The sequence below is a fragment of the Armigeres subalbatus genome, unplaced genomic scaffold, assembly GCF_024139115.2.
Source record: "Armigeres subalbatus isolate Guangzhou_Male unplaced genomic scaffold, GZ_Asu_2 Contig302, whole genome shotgun sequence".
Classification (NCBI taxonomy): Eukaryota; Metazoa; Arthropoda; class Insecta; order Diptera; family Culicidae; genus Armigeres; species Armigeres subalbatus.
Window position 1 is genome coordinate 175,032 of NW_026943045.1, and position 20,761 is coordinate 195,792.

General features: G+C 37.9%; 1 protein-coding gene across 1 annotated transcript in view; it reads right to left on the reverse strand.

Annotated features, from left to right (window-relative positions):
* LOC134203965 (uncharacterized) overlaps nt 1-20,761 on the reverse strand; it is a 90,050-nt gene that overhangs the window by 20,669 nt on the left and 48,620 nt on the right. Inside the window, exon 7 of the mRNA XM_062678803.1 lies at nt 11,136-11,325. Within this exon, the coding sequence (XP_062534787.1) occupies nt 11,136-11,325 (190 nt within the window). The remainder of the gene's footprint in view (nt 1-11,135; nt 11,326-20,761) is intronic.

Consider the following 20,761-nt stretch of genomic DNA (forward strand, 5'->3'; position numbering starts at 1 on the left):
GCAGAACAGGTCAACTAGTTAAAATAAAAATAGGTTTAACATACGTGACCAGTGCTTGAAAAAAAATGTGAGATTGGTAAGCCCATTTGCTTTCGTTCCTGTGATTTTAATATGATGAAAAATAAGGCTATGAAATGATGAACCCGAACAGACCTACACCATATTTCTCTTAAAAATATTTTTCGTTGTCCGAAATTCACACAACGTAGTGTTGCATATGTACCTACACCGTAATGCTATTCATATCTGAAGAACAACACAATCATGTTATCCTTTCCTGTTTCAACAGCTAAAGGTATATATTCCAACTTCATGTGACATGAGTATTAGAAAACCATAGGACGGTGTGCTTTTCACCCAACATCTCTTATAGACCAAGTTCCATTGAATAAGTTCCATACTGCAGAATGGAAGGAAAGACACTTCCTCATCCTTGTTCGCTCCCAGAAAGCATTCTTCTCTATATCTGAAGTGGTTTACTCCTCCGAATAATATGAGAAACGACCAAACCACACCGAACCACACTCCAACCGGTATGCTGTCTGCCCAACTTGGGCATATATTCAGTGGATCGTTGGGTGAGAAAACTCATAAATCGCAATATGAAATCTTGAGCCACTGAAATGTGAACTATTCCGAAAATTTATGCACCGAGAATGTTTGCATCTCAGTAAATCACATATATGGATGGAGAAGCAAATTGAGTGTTTAAAGCAAAATTTCCCATTTTCTTTCAATCTAGCTGCTGACGAGCAACCCAACAAAAAACCGAATCCAAATTAAAAATAAAAATGTACCGAAACGAAAAGGATCTTTGATTACATCAACCGTGTCCTTCTAGAAAATGCAAACCATGCTTGTTCACACAATTCCCGCAACGAAACTAAGATAAAACAGCGATCCAAATTGGTTACGGTTATTTGCAAACTGACTTTGAGGTCATTTAGTGGAAATCTGTTTTCCCGTTGTGCGAAATGCGATAAAAAAAGTAAATCTTATTTTCAGAAGTCTTGTCCCTGGAGCGCGCCGCAAGCGACGTCGAGTCAAAGCAACAAACCAAACCGAGGCCCCGGCCAGCAGCTCAGCGGAGTTGTCGTTCGACTCTGTACGAGCAAGCTCTGTGTTTTTGCACACTCGACGCGTTGCTCCAACCGTGGGTTCCCTCCACGGAGGAAAGGCAGCCCGCTGAAATAGGATTTCCTTCCGCTGCTGTAGCTCTTCTCCCTTGTTCTGGCAGGATTCGAAAATTTTTATACCGGGGGCTGGACTATTTTCGTTCGACTTTCAACAAAGTCTGCAGCGACGGCGAAAAGGAAATCCCATTGAGAAATCGTCGTGATATAATTTCCAATAGCTTTTCGTTGGTTTGGAACGACCGGCCATGGCGTGGCAGAAGACCCTGCCGTCATATGGATATTATTTGTTTGAATTTCTGCACACCCCCTCTCCGCGTCGGCAGTTCTAGTGGATTGAAAATAATACTGGTGCGTGCGTGTGTGTGTTTGTGGAAAACTTCATTTCTCTTTTTTCATGGTGATAAAAATAATCTATTTTTCCTGGCAAAACGAATTCCTTCAGAAAGGGTCACCGATTGAAATCTGGGTTTCGTTTCATTGGATTTGCTCGTTACTGGCTGTGATCGTTAGATTATATGGGAAGCGACATTATCGGACCTCGACGTCAAGTGGCCTGTTGAGAATTTGCATTTTGGGAGAAACAGTAAAATGGTATTTGACAATATTTAACTGCTTGACAAACATTTGACATCTTTAATTAAATATAGTGTTGTAGTTCTCAGTTGAAATAACGTGAGGGAGGTATAAGTTTTTTTTATAGCATTTTCAAAGGGCACACATTTGAAGAAAAGTGCCATCAGGTGCTTATGATGTTTTCTATCAGGAATCATTCCATATACATTAGACCTCTTCATGTTTTCAAAAAGTATCAACAATTTAACCGGTCAGCCCAGAATCACAATTCTTATGCTAAAATAAGCCTTCTGTCAAATTTTCAGCTAATTCGGAAAATTTCGAAGTGACTCAAGTCGATTTAGTGTTTTGGAGCTATTTTCAATTTTGAAAAAAATCTAACAAGAGATATAAATGGCGAAAACTATTGCAACAACCTCTCTACGGAAGCTTTTGGTGTGCTCCACAAGTCTTGTGAGCATTGCGATTCGTTCTGTTCACGCTTTAACCATGTTAAATTGATTTTTGGGCTTTTAAGTGCAAAAACACTGTTTCCCTATAAAATCGTTGTTCTTCAAAATTCTTGAATTTATGACAAATCATTGCTAATTTATTACATTATTATTGCTCTTTTTTTCCCTGGACATTTGGGTAATATAATTGCCGATGTGCGATTCACCGTTAAATTCTTAAAAACCAGAAGCTGAACATTTGTCATAAATTTACACGTTAGGATTTCTTAAAACAAGTTATTCGAACAAAGAAGCATTGGTTTTCGATGATATTTGATGCTTACAACAAACGACTTCCAAATTTGTTTTTTTTGCACCATATGTCTGTATGCTTTTACTATCAAGTGCATCGTAGTAACAAGTGAAATCAAAGTTTTTTGTTCGAATAACTTGTTTGAAGAAATCCTAACGTGTCAATTTATGACAAATGTTCAGTTTCTGATTTTTTAAGAATTTAACGGTAAATCGCACATTGGCAATTATATTATTCAAATATCTAAGGAAAAAAGGGCAATAATAATATAATAATTTGTCTTAAATTCAAGAATTTTGTAGAATAACGACTTTTAGGGGAAACAGTGTTTTTATGCACTTAAAAGCCCAAAAATCAATTTAACTTGGTCAAAACGTGACCGATACGAGTCGCAATGTTCACAAGACTTGTAGAGCACACTAAAAGCTTCCGTATAGAGGTTGTTGCGATAGTTTTATGCGTTTATATCTTTTGTAAAATAAAATAAAAAAAAGCCCGAAAACCCACCTCGAGATTTTATCCGAATTAGCTGAAAATTAGGCAGAAAGTTTATTTTAGCATAAGAATTGTGGTTCTGGGCTGACCAGTTAAATTTTTGATACTTTTTGAAAACATGAAGAGGTCTGAGACGAGCCAACCAAGGGCTGCAAGTCTCTCTAATAAAGATAGAAAAAAATAAAATAAAAAATGAAGAGGTCTAATATACATAGACGAAGAACTGATATCTGTTAATTTTGACTGTTATGCCTTAGGAAGGCTTCTATATGGACTTCGTGGGCGTGCGGTTTGCGGCATCACTTGTCTAAGAGCATTTGCATTTGATTAAAATGATGACGATTTGATGATTATTCGTGCTTCCCGTAGCACGTAAGGCCAAAAACAATTTGGCCACATGCCATTTAGCCGAATAACACGTTAACGTGTTTGGCCTAGGCCGAAAGTCTCATAGCCAAATTGGCCCGAATCTAACCAAACTAGCCATCGGTTATTTGACCGAATAGGTTCTTTAACAGAAAACGTCGTGATACGGCCTAAAACATCGTGATATGGCCGAAAATCTCATATGATCAAAAATGTCATTTGGCCGGAATACCGTTTGGCCAAAATGGTCGTTCGACAGGGAGGACAAAAACTAGGGCCATTAGGCCGGAAGTGTCATTTGACCGAACGGATCATACGACCTTAAATGTTGTTTGCTATAAGGGTCAAATGGACAAAAATTACGTGTGGCCGAACAATAGTAATTTTCACATTAACATGTGAAGCAGTGGCGTAGCCAGAAAATTGGTCTGGGGGGGGGGGGGTTTTCCGAACATTTTTTTTTTCGAAAAAAAAACTTTCTTCTAAAAATGTTGTCTCTGGGGGGGGGTGGTTTAGGCCCAAAACCACCCCCGTGGCTACGCCACTGATGTGAAGGGATTTATGATAATTGTTAGAGACATTTTTGACTATATGATCTGTTCGACCAAACAACGTTTTTGGCCCGGCAAGCAAGGGCGCAGAATTACCAATCCAGAGATAGCTGGTTCGATTCTCGGTCCAGTCCAGAAAGTTTTTGGATGCGAAATATTCTCGGCTCCTTGTGCTCAGCGTATTCATTGTTTTTGCAAAACAAGATATAGACGTAAGCGTCGTTGCCGCCACCGACATTTTTGCATCGGAGCGTCGCTGTTTGAAATCTACCGCTGATCTATAGTTTCTTACGCCGGTTGATATTTTTTGCGGTCTACATTATTCAACAGCGTAGTTTTAACAACGCTTGAATAGAAATTTCCCATGTAGACTAAAACAAATCAATGAAAATTCCTAAATGAACCCGAAGGATTCCGAAAAGTTTGAAGTGGAAATTCTAAATGATCTCACCTAAATATTTAACTAATAAAATGTCGAAGAATATTGCAACGAAATTTGCGAAAAAAATTTGGCAAGTATCAAAGATTTTTCCGAGGAAAATAAGAAGGAAGAACGAAGAAGGGAAAAGTCAGAAGGAAGAAGAAAGGATAAAGAAGAAATAAGTCAAGAGGAAGAAGAAAGAAGAAAGGAGAAAGAAGTGAAGTTAGAAGAAAGAAGAAAGAAAAAAGAAGAAAAAAGAAAAGAGAAAGAAAGAAGAAGGAAGAAGAAAGAAAGAAGAAACAAGAAAGAAGAAAAAAGATAGGAGAAAGAAGAAAGAAGGAAGAAAGAAGGAAGAAAGAAGGAAGAAAGAAGAAAGAAGCAGAAAAAAAAGAAGAAAGAAGAAAGAAGAAAAAAGAAATAAGAATGAAGAAAGAAGAAAGGATAAAGAAAAAATAAGAAAAAAGAAAGAAGAAAGACGAAAGAAGAAAAAAGAAAGAAGAAAGAAGAAAGAAGAAACAAGGAAGAAAGAAGCAATAAGAAGGAAGAAGAAAGAAGAAAGAAGGAAGAAAGAAGAAGGAAGAAGAAATAAGAAAGAAGGAAGAAGTAAGAAAGAAGGGAGAAGTAATAAACAAGAAGAAGAAGAAGGAAGTAAGAAGAAAGAAAAAAGAAGAAGGAAGAAGTTCTCTGTTCTCTGTTCTCAGTTCTTAGTGTTCTTAGTTCACTTTTCTCTTTTCTCTTTTCACATTTCACTTCCTACTGCTCATTACTCACTATTCAGTACTTACAATCTGAGGTCAAGTTTTTTAGCTTTTTTGTAGCTGAAAAGGTCGATACTTTAATTATAAAAATTCAAAGTTTATAGTAGTAGCTCTTATATATAGTGAACACCACTCATCATTGTCATTTGGCAGAAAGGATTGTTTTCCTGAACAGGTTATATGGCCAAAAATACCATTTGACCAAAAATGTCTCTTGGGCGATAACAGGCAGTTTGAGTGAAAAAGTCATTTCGTCAAATAGGTCATTTTTAGTCGAAATTATCATTTTGCTGAACGGACTAAAGCGTAGTGTTAGTGCCCTAGGCATTCGCTTGTTTGATGGCAACAAACATATGACAGCTTGACCCTCGCCTGGAGGATCCAGAATTGGTCGACTTTGGTAATCATTCTAAAAGTGAATCGGCGTGGCAAAACATCATAATACTTTAGTGTCGGGCACTGTTTTGACATTTGTTGAAATATAAAAATCATCTCAAACTGTTGTTGGTATATTCGACTTGGAATATTCTTGGGGAATTCTTCGGGATTTCCCTAAATACTGTAAAATTTCTTAGACAGATTTTCGATTTGAATTTGAAATTTCGTTCAGAAAATGTTCGCTGTTTCCCTGATTTTTTTATTCATAATTTCCTCGACAGAATATTTGAAACATCGTTCCTGAAAATAACTTTAGTAAATTCCTCGGGATTTCCTCGGAAAAATCCTGCACATTTAGTCGAGAAATTTTTCAGAATTTCATTAACGAACTATTTGCAATTTCCTCAGCGATTTTCTCGCAATATTACTCGAGAAATTCTCCACAAATTGGTCAGAAAATTCTTCGGGAGACACTACAGAATTTCAAAATCATACGGTATTTTCTCTGGAAATCCCGAGGAATTTATCAAGGTAATTTTTTAGAATTTCAGGACAAAGCTTCGAAAAATTCCCGGAGAATTTTAAAGAATTTACTGAAAAAAACTGCGATGAATGTGCCAAGGAAATCTCGTGATACCACGGAATGTCACGGAAATTCCGAAGAATTTGCCAAGAAAATCCGCAGCTTTCGCGGAGGAAGCTTCTAAGGATTTGCCGAGAAAATTTCAAGGAATTTGCAGAGGACATTGAAAAAAAATAACCGAGAAAAGTTCGAAGATCGGGGAAAGTCCGAACAATTTTAAATGAAATTTCAAAGAATATGCTAAACACAAATTTCATTTCATATTACAGGGTTTGCCAAGGAAATCCCGAAGAATTCCCCAAGAATATACAAAGTCTAATATACCAACAGTTTGAGATATTTTTCATTTTTCAATAAATGTCAAAATATTGCCCGACAATGAGGCGGGCTTGGTAGTCATATGGCTACTGCTTCTGCCTCATACGCAGGAGGTCGTGGGTTCAATCCCAGGTCCGTTCCATTCTCCTACTTTGTATCTTTCTCTTTATTTCTCATGTTCTAGCAATCGCTAGAACTGGAAATGGACTTCCATACCGTTTCCATTACTATTCCTATACCTTCAACTTGAGTATTCTAACAGTAATCTGCTAGAATTGGAAATGAACTATAGAGCTCGTTTCCTACATCCAATTAGAAATTCCATCAGTTACCTTCTCCTATCTATCACATTGGCAGCTCGTTAACCAAGACGGACCTCTGCCTCTCCAACCTAACCCAGAAATTCCAACATATTCCGCATGAACTCGTGGCAAGTGCAGAGGTATATTCGGCTTGCAGTGGGCGAGTGATTGCATCATCATTTCCTCCCCCTTCCCCTACATTGACTTGCATTCTGACGTGGCAGGCGCCAGTATGACCTAACAAATGAGATCACCAGTACTTGTACATTGAAGATGTGCGCTAGTCCCAAGCAAACATCTGTTGGTTCCCTGTGCAAGAACAGCTGATCTGGTCATAATGGAGTAGCAACTACGAGCAGTCAATCAAGCTCAAGCTCAAGCTCAAATGTCAAAATATTGCCCGACAATGAAATACAATGCCGATTCACGATTGCAACGCCGATTCACGTTTAGAATGATCTCCGACGCCGTCCAATTCTGGATCCACCAGGCGGGGGTCAAGCTGTCAAATGTTTGTTGCCACCAATCAAGCGAATGCCAACGGGACTAACACTACGCCGTAACTCGTTCAGCCAAATGACAATTTCGACTAAATGACCTATTTGACCAAATGACTTTTTCAGCCAAATTGCCTGTTATCGCCCAAGAGACATTTTTGGTCAAATGATATTTTTTTTGCCATATGACCTGTTGGAACACTTTAATAAAGGAAAAAAAAAAAAAAAAAAAAAATATGACCTGTTGGGCAAAACGATCTTTTCTGCCAAATGACAATGATGAATGGTGTTCACTATACACCCGATTCTGTTTTTACACGAATTTTTATAAAACTTTAAATAAAACGGAGAAATTATAAAACTTGTTTCACACGGATTTCCAAATTTTGAACTGAAAACTTTTTTCACACGGAACGCATCCCCCGTGTAAAAAAATAATCGGGTATATATAAGAGCTACTACCATACCCAAGCAGCACGCGCAACATCTTTAAAATAGCTGTTTGTTCCTATTAAATTACATTGAAGACACTGGCAATACATCGAGTCACATCAAAGCCACTTTTCAGTTTCAGAAACACACAACGTTGCATTTACGTTTAAGTGGCGTCGCAATACGCCATGCATCTGACTTCTTGGATGATTTGGAATTCAATGTGTTGCATATCAGAAACAAAACAGTTAGGGTGCAGAATTGATAACACTTCGGTTCATTGCTGTTACGACAATGTTTCTGATATGTTGCAAAGCACTTTGAGCTCAGCTGATCAGCTCGAGCAGTATTTTATTATTGACAGTCCCCTGCATGTTCCGTAAGGTACAAAAAAGTTACAAATGACAAACAAGTGGTGTAGCTTGGGTAATCTGTGGATTTTTATGATTAAAGTATCCACGTTTCTAGCAAAAAAGCTTAAAAATTTGACCTCAGATTGCAAGTAGTGAATAGTGAGTAATGAGAAGTAGGAAGTGAGAAGTGAAAGTGAAAAGAGAAAAGTGAACTAAGAACTGAGAACAGAGAACTTCTTCCTTCTTCTTTCTTCTTTCTTCCTACTTCCAACTTCCTTCTTCCTTCTTACTACTTCCTTTTTCCTTCTTTTTTCCTTTTTACTTCTTCCTCCTTTCCTATTTCTTTTTCCTTCTTCTTCCTTCTTTCTTCTTTTTCTTTCTTCTTTCTTCTTTCTTCTTTCTTCTTTCTTCTTTCTTCTTCCTTCTTTCTTCTTTCTTCTTTCTTCTTTCTTCTTTCTTCTTTCTTCCTTCTTCCTTCTTATTTTTTCCTTCTTTCTCCTTTCTCCTTTCTTCTTTCTGTTTTCTTCTTCCTTCTAACTTCATCCTTATTTCTCCTTTCTTATTTATTCTTTTTTCTTCCTTCTGACTTCTTCATTCTTTAACCTTTCATCTTTCTGTTTTCTGACTTCTTCCTTCTTCCTTCTTCCTTCTTCCTTCTTCCTTCTTCCTTCTTCCTTCTTCCTTCTTCCTTCTTCCTTCTTCCTTCTTCCTTCTTCCTTCTTCCTTCTTCCTTCTTCCTTCTTTCTTCTGCTTTCTTCCTTCTTCCTTCTTCCTTCTTCCTTCTTCCTTCTTCCTTCTTCCTTCTTCCTTCTTCTTTCTTCCTTCTTCCTTCTTCCTCTTCCTTCTTCTTTCTTCCTTCTTCTTTCTTCCTTCTTCCTTCTTTTCCTTCTTCATTCTTCATTCTTCATTATTCCTTCTTCCATCTTAATTCTTTCTTTTTTCTTTATTCTTCAGTCCTTCTTCCTTCCTCCGTCTTCATGTGTCCTACTTCTTTCTTCCTTTTTCCGTCTTTCCCCTTTCTCATTTCTTCTTCCTTCTTCATTCTTGCTTCTTCCTATACCAATGCAACAATCAACAAACGCATTCTCGTCCATTCAGATGAACAAATGCAATTACCAAGTAGAGGTTATTTTTCTTATGTCACATATGTTATGATTTTTTGTGCGATAAATGCGACAAGAGTATTAAATAGTTGAAAAATATTTATTCTAAAATTGTTAGTTTAGCACTTTTCTTTTCTTTTGTGGCTAATTGGCTACAGCAATTGTCGGAACCGATAAATGACTAAATGTGGAGTGTTGAATTTATTGTAGCCTTCAAATATCCTCGAGCACAAATTATGGCATTTATTATCCCTAAAGTGTTCCGCTTTGAGTGCCTATGTAACTAGAGTCGAATATGAGACACTAAAGACCGCCAAACAAGTGTCAAAATACGTATCTGTAAAGTTCCAATCAAGTGGTGAAATTAAATGGGATAGTACTAATTTGTCTAATGGTAAATGAAAAAAATCCACAAAAAATGCTAAATAATGTTTGCATCAAAACCCCATGTTTTCAAAATAATTTCACTTCGCAATTTTTTTAGTATTTAAAATCCATTGGCTATACCTTGCCGTGTTAAATTTCTGTGGTTCTACTTTCTACAAGAAGTCTGGTAGCATTCATCATTAGGCGCCTTGGACCTGTCTTCTCGTGAAGCTAACTCTTTCCTGAGAATGCTTGGTGCTGTAGTATCCGGAATCATCTTCATTACCAAGCCCAAACTTCATTTTTTTGTTTTTGGATCTAAATTATGTGCATAAGACTAGTGACCTAGTGATGTAGTTTTGATGGATTACGAAAATATTATTATGCTCTGCTGATGCCGATAGGGGAGAACAGTGCATAATGCTGTTGTAATCTGTTGTAGGACATTTATGAACCAATATTACTATTACATTTCATAATTATTTATCCACTAGTTGACCCGGCAGACGTTGTCCTGCATAGTAGGCGAGAATGTGCATTCCGAACTGCCCATGTAAAGTTCGCATAGGAATCACAATTTTAGTTATTCACGGTTTGCTCAACTTTACTCGTAATTTTCCCATTAGGAAATATCATATAAACCCGTCGGAAACTATAACGAATGTTTCTGCTGAAGAAATGAAAAAAATCCATCCAGCCGTTTTTGTGTTATGCGGATACGAACACAGACCATTTCATTTTTATATATAAGAAGAAGATTATTGAGCTCCATTGGAAAAAGTCATTGGTTCATTTTAAATCATTATTCGGGCGTTTTGGCTCAGGCCTATGTTTTAAACATTTTTTTTTAAATGCATTAGAAAGTCATGAAAACCTTATTGTTTTGAATAGGAGATCATTGTGCATGGTTTTGTAAATTTTGCATCTACACGTTGAAATGGTTCGGTGTGCATTTTGGACCGTTCTTCCTATTCCTACATTTCACATCGTTAAATGGCTACGGTGGCCCCATGTTGACACAAGTGGTAATGGCTTTATTCATTATTGAAACAAAAGGTTTTAAATGTTTCACACCTAGAGAATAACTTTTCTGCATTATAAAAAAAAATAACAGAAAAGTTATTTATTTGCAATGCGATGCGTAAAGGTATAGAGATTCATTTCACCTATGGTCGGCCATAGCCAGCCGTATGGATAAAGTTACAAAAATATCAACATTTCCAAGCCCGGGGGATGCTTCTGCCTGCATCTTATCGTTGCTTGGGTGGGCGAAGCACAAACCGACGAGTCAGTTGAGGGAAATGAGATTTATGGAGAGATATTGAGTGCAGTAACTTTCATAATTCTAACTCCTTTCCTCTGTACCGGGAAATGATAAATGGATAGTCCAGTGTGATCCGGATGGAAAAGGTTTAGTTGCTTCTGTTGGAATAATAAATCTGCATGGTGCAATGTGTAGCTTTATAAACGGCACTTCCTGAGAAAGTAATGGGTATAGTCATTAATAATAAATGTTTGATTGTACATTCCAGGGAAAAGATAAATATTCATAATACCTTATTTGAAATGCACACAAAATCAACTGTGGATGCAATTCCAAGGTTTGAATGCAGAATTGATATTCTTTTACGAGACTTGATAAAAAATTGCGCTGTCTGTCATTTGTTCTACCATATTTGTAAATCGCAGATAGTTGTGTTACATTTCTATACCATTTGAAATGAGTAAATAATTGAGCAATAACCCCCACCGTACTCACCTTTGTACCCGTTCATCGTCAGATACCGATCGCCCTGATCGGTTAGCTCCCCGTCGTACACGCTGCTCTGAAACATGTTCGGGTTGTGCCCGCTCGACGACCCGGTCGCCATTATCCGGGGCCGGTCCTCCTCCAGCAACCGCTCCGTGCTCTCGTGGTAGATCTGGTGAATCGAAGCCTCACATTTGAGCTGCAAGCACATAAGGTGACAATAAAGCAATTCATTAAAACAATGGCTCTATGAAAAAAGGGTAACTGCACCACCGACGTGCGCTCTGGCGGTGCCTTGACGTGACTCGTGTCATTGGAGCTCCCGTGACTGTCTCCGTTTCATTGCGGCGAAAGAGGGGTTGCGAAAATACCACGCGCTAATTGAAAGGATAATTGAAATTAATCCTCTTCTCGGTTGACGGGCGCCTTTTTCACACCGTAGAAAGGGTGGCCACTGAAGCAAGGCAGGATAAAGATTGTTCACTGTCTTCCGGAGTGCGGTGTGTAGACCGAAGTCATTCGCTTGGCATTGGGATCAGCAACAACGGAGGCATTGAAATGGAAAATCTTTTCACGTAGAAGAATGGTGCAATGGCTCGATTGTGGACGAGATTTTTTTTTGAGATTCAGGAAAATGGAGTTCTCTAATAAATTGGAATTTCACGCAAGAAGACTGCTACAATGAAAATAATTTGACGTAAAAGAGTGGTTTATCAGTATGTGTTTAGTCTAAAAAGCATTCGAATTATGTTTTCTGATACGCACTTCTTGGAAAAAACTAATGAGAAATATGGAACTTTTCCATAAAAAACCATACTTAAACTTTTGAGAATTATCTTAATTATATCTTATCTTATCTCTTTATATAAAAATGAGTTTGTATTTCCTTTGAGGCATTATAAGTCACAAAGGGATAGACCAACATTTCCTCACTAATCGATTCGTCTTGGGATCAGCTATGTTTAATGTACAAAAAGTTGAAGTATTTGATAAGGAAAGTTGAAAAATTGTAAAAATACAAGGTTTCATGAGTTTTGAAGAAATTTGTCAGCTTGAATTGAAATCGATCTAGAGTGCCACGCTGCAATCAAACAAACGATTGACAGTTTTGTAAAAAAAAAAACTCAAAGGTGCAGCCCAATTGGGTTGTACGCATAGCTGACGTCGAACAACGTACAGGTAAAAAAAAAGCTATTTTCAAGCCCATGATGAATCTGTTTTCGTTGTTTATCCTGTGCTCCTGAGATTGAGTGAGCATTACGAACCCTGGTGATGTATATAATTTTTAGACCAATATTTGAAAAGGATGATAGAAACATTTTTTTTTAAATCGAGGATGAACAACACTCTCAAGCGATCACATATCCAAATTATTAATTGATAAAAGCCCGTACACTAATTACGTAGAATTTTTTCTGGGTTCTTAAAACCCCCTTCCCACATGTAAGATTTTTCCCATACAAATCATTTTTTATTTATATGGAACGTAAGAAATGGCAGACCCCTCCCCTCCTCCCATAAGTGCGCTCGTAATTAGTGTGCGATCCCTAAAAACTCGTTAGAGCAAGAATAGTTCGATGATTGAACCTCGATTCGAAACATTGGTAAATGCTACTTTTGAACTTTCCTACATAACACCAAAACACAATGCCAGACACAATGCCACTTCATTGTTGGCACATAATTGGTATTAGTTGGGTTTACATTTAAATTATTATTTTGTGTTTATTATCAATCAATTGCAAGATTTGAAAAGTTATCGCTGATGAAAACTCGCCTACTTTCCACACCTGAGAAGTCTAGAAACTTTTTTCAAATGGGCGTAATTGATTCTGACCTTGATTTTTGGAAAGACGATTGTGCCACTCTCACGCGAACCTTCGTCATCTATAAGTAGGAGAAGGCTCCGGCTACCTGTTGATGGTGGTGGTTTGCGTGGGAGTACAATCAGATTTGTCAAATCGACGTTTGAATCTTTGTTTACAAAAGCAGATAAGTCGTTTTGAAAAATTGGTATTAGATTAATAACTACAGAAATGCTAATAGATTACTAACAGAAGTTAATAGAAGCTAATAGAAGTTGAAAAGCAAGCCAAGTTCCAGTTGGTTGGAAGTGCTATGGAAGAAGAACCTTGCAATGCACTTACGAGATTGACTGATTCAGCAAAACCGATTGCTAAATTGTTAGCAAGTTTTCAATAGTAAATATTATCATACATAAATATTGTAACACACTGGAGTCGGTTTTTACGCTGAGGATATGGCCGCGTAAATTAAAACAATGTAAAAAACCTCGTAAATCCCAAAATATGTCTGAATGAACCAAGAAAATCCCGAAATTCGAGTCAAAAAAAAATCGCGTAGGAATCAATTCGTGTAAAAAAACCAGGTAAAAAAATGATTTCAGTGTACATTCGAATGAAGAATTCATTGAAATACGGCTGAGATATTAACGATCAAAGTCTATCATATTTTCGTGACGCTTTTCGATTTTTTGCAATCCTAAAGTGTACCCCAATATAAAAAAGACAGACGTAGTTCTACGTCAAAATAAATCCCGAGCGTGATCGGGCCGGTTCGCCTAGTACCTATATAGGCTAGATATACCAGTCGTGGCTATAGCACCAGTTGTCGCACTAGTGCTTTATATATCAAATAGCTAATCAAATCACCGCAAACCAAGTAAATATAGATAAAGCATATTCGAATGATACGATAAAACCTTCGATCTCCTCCAAAACAAGCAAAGCGTAATTGTAAAAATTGATTTTGCTTAATTTTTGACCTCCTTTGCACCAGTTGTCGCACTAGTGGTCCCAATTTGTTCAATCCCATAAGAAAACAATGGGATTTGCCAAATAACGAACCAAAATTAATAATAGTGCCACAACTGGTGCATGCGTTCCTATTATGGATTATTTGATTTTGAGGATTACAACAAATTTTATTGTGGTTTCACAGCTGTTCTGAGGAGCTGGCAAGGATGTTATCGATCTTTTAGTAAGGGAGCGTCCACAAACTACGTAACGTATAGAGGGGGTTAAGCAAAGTGTGACGATCCATACAAAATTTTCAGATGCTTCATACAAAAAATGTGACATAGGGGAGAGGGGGGTGTTGAAAATGCCTAATTTTTGCGTTACTTATTTATTGGATCTTCCCTAATTTGCATTCAATCATTTAGTAGTTTGCCAATAACTCATTCCAGAAGCTAAATTTCAAAATGTGTTGTGTGGTGGACTTCTAATGCGAAGGTTTTTCTACAACTCTGCCTGATAGTTCGTTGTTAGAATTCAACTAATCACGGAGTTTTAGCATTAATTGCATTAACTTAAACTAAACGATTGGAGTTTAGTTTAGTACCCATTTCCATTTTTATTCCATACCTCGATCTCTTCTTATCTCGATGGTCCCTTCAATATTGAGATGTGGAGAGGCGACTGTAATTGTCGTTTATCTTCCAAGGCTAATTCTAAAGAAAAGATTGATGGGTGAAAGATGATCCTCAACACAAACAAAAAAAAGCTTGCTTTGGTCTCATTGAAACGAAAAGTTGAAACCTTGGTTTTGAGTATTGTTGTAGTTTTGAGAATACTATAAAGATTCTTTTATATAGCATTGTAATGATCTCCTATGAAGCAGCTATTCATTGCCATAAGTATGGTCGTCAATCGCCTCAATGCCCATATGAACTTACAAGGATCTGAACTCAAGAATATTCTGGAACACAGAAGTTATTTTAATAAATCTGAAATATTTTTGAAATGGTGCTGGTATGAAGAGTATGAGACCTTATATCTCCATCTCATAAGGCGAGCGTGCATGTAATAAACATCAATATCTCGAAAGAAATGCATTCGATTATCAGGTTTCGGCCTAATGGTTTGTTCGACCTAGCGGAATTTGGCCAAATGGCTTTCGGCCGAATGGGTTTCGACCAAACGACCCTTCCCCCTTGCTGACAATGATAATTTCAATAATAGTACAAAAAAGAACTGGACAACTTTCAGTATATCGTGAGAGTAACTACAAGTGTAAATATCTATAAAATATTAATAAATTATAGACAACTTTTATTGTTTGTGAGGTGAAAATCTAGAATGATCAGCAAAAAAAGAATTTTGGCTTGTTTCAGAACGGGAAATGTGGAAAACATATGAAATATGATTTTGAAGGGGTTGTCACATGAAATCTTTAATTTTGTTATATATAAGAGATAGAGACTCGGCATGTTCAGAGAAATTGTTCGTAATAATATTTGCTACAACTTTGCTGAAAAACCACGTGTCTATCTCATTCTGGGGGAAAAATGGTTTAATCAATTCACAGTTTAATCATCAAACTGTTCTAATAAAAAATGCGCTATGTCTAAGCTCGATTTGTGAAATTACACAACATGTGAAAGATTGTGTTTGAAAAATGTACTGAAGGGTAACCACTTCTTCGGTCAAAATTACTTTAATTTGGACTCCGGGTGGCTAATACCCGAAACATGGGCAATTCACTTTGTTTGTAGCAATAGACGTTCCCTATAGACATCTTTGTTATGTGCTTCTAAGATAGTCATTTAACGTCATCGCTCCAATGTTCATCCCATGAAAAACAAAGCAGAGGAGTAGTAGTAGAGGAGTTTGATTTGTCTTTAATTTTTGTGATTTTTTAAAGCAATAAGTAAGCATGTTATCGGAGTTCGGAGGTACTAACGCTGAGGTCAGAAGTAAAGACTTTTTCCGATCCCTAAGCGGTAAAGAGTGCCTGCACTTCGCCTACGGGTAGTAAATTTTTAGCGCCATCTCTCGTGATGTGAAACGACCAAAAAGAGAATTCGCTGACACATAAAACTGAAGTTACTCTTTCGAGACTTAAATAGAAGAACAGTGGTAGTGACAGTGCATCGGTGAACATAATAACTACACTACACTACATTGTGTTCAATAAGTTCGAATACAAAATGTTTAAAAATTGAGACTAAATTATTTCTTTTCCCGGTTGCATTTCATTGGAAGTATTGTTTAAAAGGAACGTTTGAAACATTTCTTCCGGACTGACCTCTATATTGTACTTCTTTACGAGATTCGAACGTTTCTAAAACCCATCGCAAGCGGCACGCACGGTCTGCATGGGCTTTTCGATCCAGATTTTGAGAATTACGTCTTGAACTGGTCCAAATTACTGACCTTGAATTCGTACAGCTTTAACATAATAAAGGACCAAACAAAAAAGATAAGAGGGTTCAAATCCGGGAAGCTGGGAGGTCGCAAAGTTTTGTCAAAAAAACGAACAGTGGGTAATGTATGTGACATAACCGCTAAGTGGACGTAGGACTTGACTTGACCATGCCCTTCTCACATCAACTATTTTGGATAAATAATCGGCGTTGCATACCATTCCTTGGCAAAATCTTCTCATCAAACCGACAAAGAAATCAAATCTACCTCGAACAAGAATCATCAAAAAAAAATTCAGGAAGTATCTGTCCGGTCACGAAATATTAGCCTCGACAGTGGCAACCTTCCTACTGAAGAACTGCCTGAAAAAAACCAAGTTGGCTCAGCAGGGGATGTAGACTGTATCTCAGCCCTTCCACTGAAGAGCCTTCCAATCCGTGCGATAGCGACTGAAGGAGAACATTATTTTTAACTCTTAGAGCCTTGAAAAAGGCTGTTTGCTTCGACTAAGTGCAAAAAGTAAGAAAACGATCTTTTCAAATAACCGCTCAGCCAAAGCGTCATCATCATCAACGCGTTCGAGAAGGGCTTCTTCTTTTTTACGCTTGTTGCTCGCTGCTGGCGTCTATTTCCTAACGGGACTTTTCGCTAGATACAGGCCAATAAGCCGGGCAAGCGAGCTTAGAATTGCAGTTCAGGTGGGAAGTACGTGTTCTTTTCTGAGACAACATTGTTAGTAGTAGAAGGAAGGAAACACCCGGACATGGGATTTCGGGTGATGAGATTTAGAATTGGTAACATGGGACGATCATTCAGTCACGTTCGTGAACAATGTTTATCTACATATTTTTTATCAACGCCAAAAAATTCAACATTTGATGAAAAATCGATTGATAGTTTATTAATGTTTGAGCTGTTATCGGTGTTTTTTTTATCCAAATAAGATTATGTGGACATCTTATGAATCTTTAAAGGCATGGTCAAGCGAAGTCCTTCGTCCACTTCGCGGTTAAATCAGAAAAATTATCCACTGTTAGTTTTGACGCTATTTATGAAAATCACGCATAAAATTTTATCTCTAGAATATTGGATTTGGCACCCAAGTACAATTTCTATCCCGGAGGGTATTGAAATCATTGATATTGATCTCTATTATTGGCTCTCTGAAGAACCGTTTGTTTTTTGGACATACACCTGTGTTCAGAATAATAGCAGCGGAAGCCGTTTTTCATACAAAATGGTCAACTTTGACAAGCTGTAACTTTGCACCCCGATGACCGATTGAGTTGAAATTTTGGAAGTGAACTACCGTGCGGGACCGAAATCCGTACAGCACCGAAATCCGTCCACCTTCTGGGATTTATTATTATTTAATCAGACTAAGGCCGAAGTGGCCTGTGCGGTATATAAGAGTCTTCTCCATTCGGCTCGGTCCATGGCTACACGTCGCCAACCACGCAGTCTACGGAGGGTCCGCAAGTCATCTTCCACCTGATCGATCCACCTTGCCCGCTGCGCACCTCGCCTTCTTGTGCCCGTCGGATCGTTGTCGAGAACCATTTTCACCTTCTGGGATATCAATAAATTAAAGGGGGTTAAAGGTAATTCATGTAGAAATAATTTATCTTATCCTGTTCAGATACTTGGCAGTAAGCTTCTAGGGCATAGAAATGGAAAGAAGGCTTTGAAATTAAAACAACAAAAATCAAAAACAAATCGCCACCCACCAAACGCGGAGTTTTTGCCGCCATTTTGTGTTCCACGGTGGACGGATTTCGAGTCAGGAGTAGTAGATTTTATTTATTATTTTACCATGTTTTTCGTAGTTTTTAATGAGAAAAAGTGAAACACCTTAAAAGTAGAAGCCTTCATGCTCCTGTGTCAATGACAAACGTTTTATTTACATTCGATTCCTATTTTCTAATGACTTTTTCATATAGGGTAACGGTACCAATAGTGGAGGTATTAGTAGATCCACAAAAGAAAATATTGTTTAAAAATTGATAATTATGGGAAATTTACTGCTTTATTTCCTTAGTCAATAGATAAACCAATAAATTTGCTAACAAAAATGAGATAGATTTCATTTAACATCAACAATTACTAAATATTGCTTGCACCACTATGGGTACACTGTTCCTTTAGTGGCGGTAAAAATTAATTTTGGTTCCTATAGTGGTGCTATCCATTGGTTTCTTATGAGACTTGCCACTATTGGTACAGTTGCACCACTATAGGTGCAAAGAAGTCAATTTTGTTAAGGAAAATCATTGTTTTCAATAGTTTTTCAAGCGAAATATTAAGGTAAGTTGCATTTAACAGGATATTTAAAGCACGATGCATCAACTGAAACCATCGTAAAGTCTATAAATATGATAAATCTCATTAAAACCCCACTACCTCCACTATTGGTGCTACCTCCACTAAGGGTACGGTTACCCTACTAAGGTGCTTAAGTGTACGGATTTCGATGCCCCACGGTACAAATATGATGAATTTTACACATATTAAGTATCAAAATTAGGTACGCACTAGGTCAAATTGTTCAAAATAATAGCAGTTTTTGTTTTGCAAATATCAAGAAAACAATTAATTGGAATGTTATCAATTTGAATTCAGGTGCTGCAAGACACTAAGTTTATAATTTAAAAAATATAAATTGTTATGAAAACTCATATGTGAATATGTACGTTATGTGGAAGATATTGATTTGAAAAATGTATTGGAGGTAACCACTTTCCCTTCGATGGGACTCGAACCCATGACCCTACAGTACGCTAGACTGGTGCTTTAACCAACTAAGCTACGAAGGACCTCCGTCGGCCTTCGCAACCTAGCGGCTACTGAACGAGCTCGAGATTCCCAAATTGGACGCATAGTCAAATCACTCGCAATCCATTTATCAAGCCAATACTTCCACATGTGTATTGTACATACACGTCCACATTAGAGGAGCGTGAGTATTTAGAATGTCTGGCGGCTATACACATTCTTCATCAGCAACGGTACTGATCAAGTGAGGTTGTGTAAGCTATTTGCCAGTCGGTCGTCAAGCTCAGATCCGACCGCATTGCGTAGGCAAGAGCACGCAACTCAAGTTCAGTTCAATCAAAGGTAATTGCCTATTTCCGGGGATTAAACCACCCGACTTGGACGTTAATTTACAATGTTATGAAAACTCATATGTGAATATGTACGTTATGTGGAAGATATTGATTTGAAAAATGTATTGGAGGTAACCACTTTCCCTTCGATGGGACTCGAACCCATGACCCTACAGTACGCTAGACTGGTGCGTCCAATTTGGGAATCTCGAGCTCGTTCAGTAGCCGCTAGGTTGCGAAGGCCGACGGAGGTCCTTCGTAGCTTAGTTGGTTAAAGCACCAGTCTAGCGTACTGTAGGGTCATGGGTTCGAGTCCCATCGAAGGGAAAGTGGTTACCTCCAATACATTTTTCAAATCAATATCTTCCACATAACGTACATATTCACATATGAGTTTTCATAACATTGTAAATTAACGTCCAAGTCGGGTGGTTTAATCCCCGGAAATAGGCAATTACCTTTGATTGAACTTAAAAAATATAAATTGTTGAATTTGACATTTGAATTGGCCAATATAACAAAAATAAAAACTGCTATTTTTTTGAACAATTTGACCTAGTGCGTAATTTTTGAACGCGTCATTGGAAAAAATGTGTAAATTTCATCATATTTGTAGTTCACTGCCAAAATTTCAGCTCAATCGGTCATCTTAGCTTGCCAAAGTTGACCATTTTGTATAAAAAACGGCTTCCACTGCCATTATTCTAAACACATGCTGCATCATGTGGCTTTTCTTCAGCCTGTCTCGGCTCAGCACCGATGCCGGCCGGTCTCGGCTCGACTCTGCTGCTGCTGCCGGTATCTGCTCAGCATTGCTGCTTTGTCGGGTCTGTAGGGTGGACTGCTGATGTACTGGCTAGGTTTCGGCTGATGATGGTCGCTTCGATGGTGTCGAGCCGAAAAAGCGGTCGGTGCAGACTTCATTCCCTGCTAAAAGGTGTGAGTGCTGTTCAATCGATGATGCGGTTGCCCGGTCAGAATGAAAGGAAAAAATTGCGTTGCGCTATTTTATGGCTTCTCGGCAGACCCAGCGGCTGCTCATGCGCTGGTGTCTGCACCAATCAGAACGTGGTAATGGAATGATGCAAGAATTATACGGTACCCATATTTATAGGTTCCCTTGATCTCAATGTTTTCCATTGAAAACAGTTTCATGCCTTTTGAAACAAGTTTTTCGGGTCTTATCGAGCATGAACATGGAAGGCATACTTGAAATCTGTCGATTGAGGGCCTTACCGCAGAAATTCGTCCACTGAGACGAACGCTATTAACGTTTATAATCTTTCAACACAGCGTAACGCGGTCGATTTGAATATTTTGAAATGACACCCGGTATAGTAAAGAGAGACGTAAGTCCTACGTC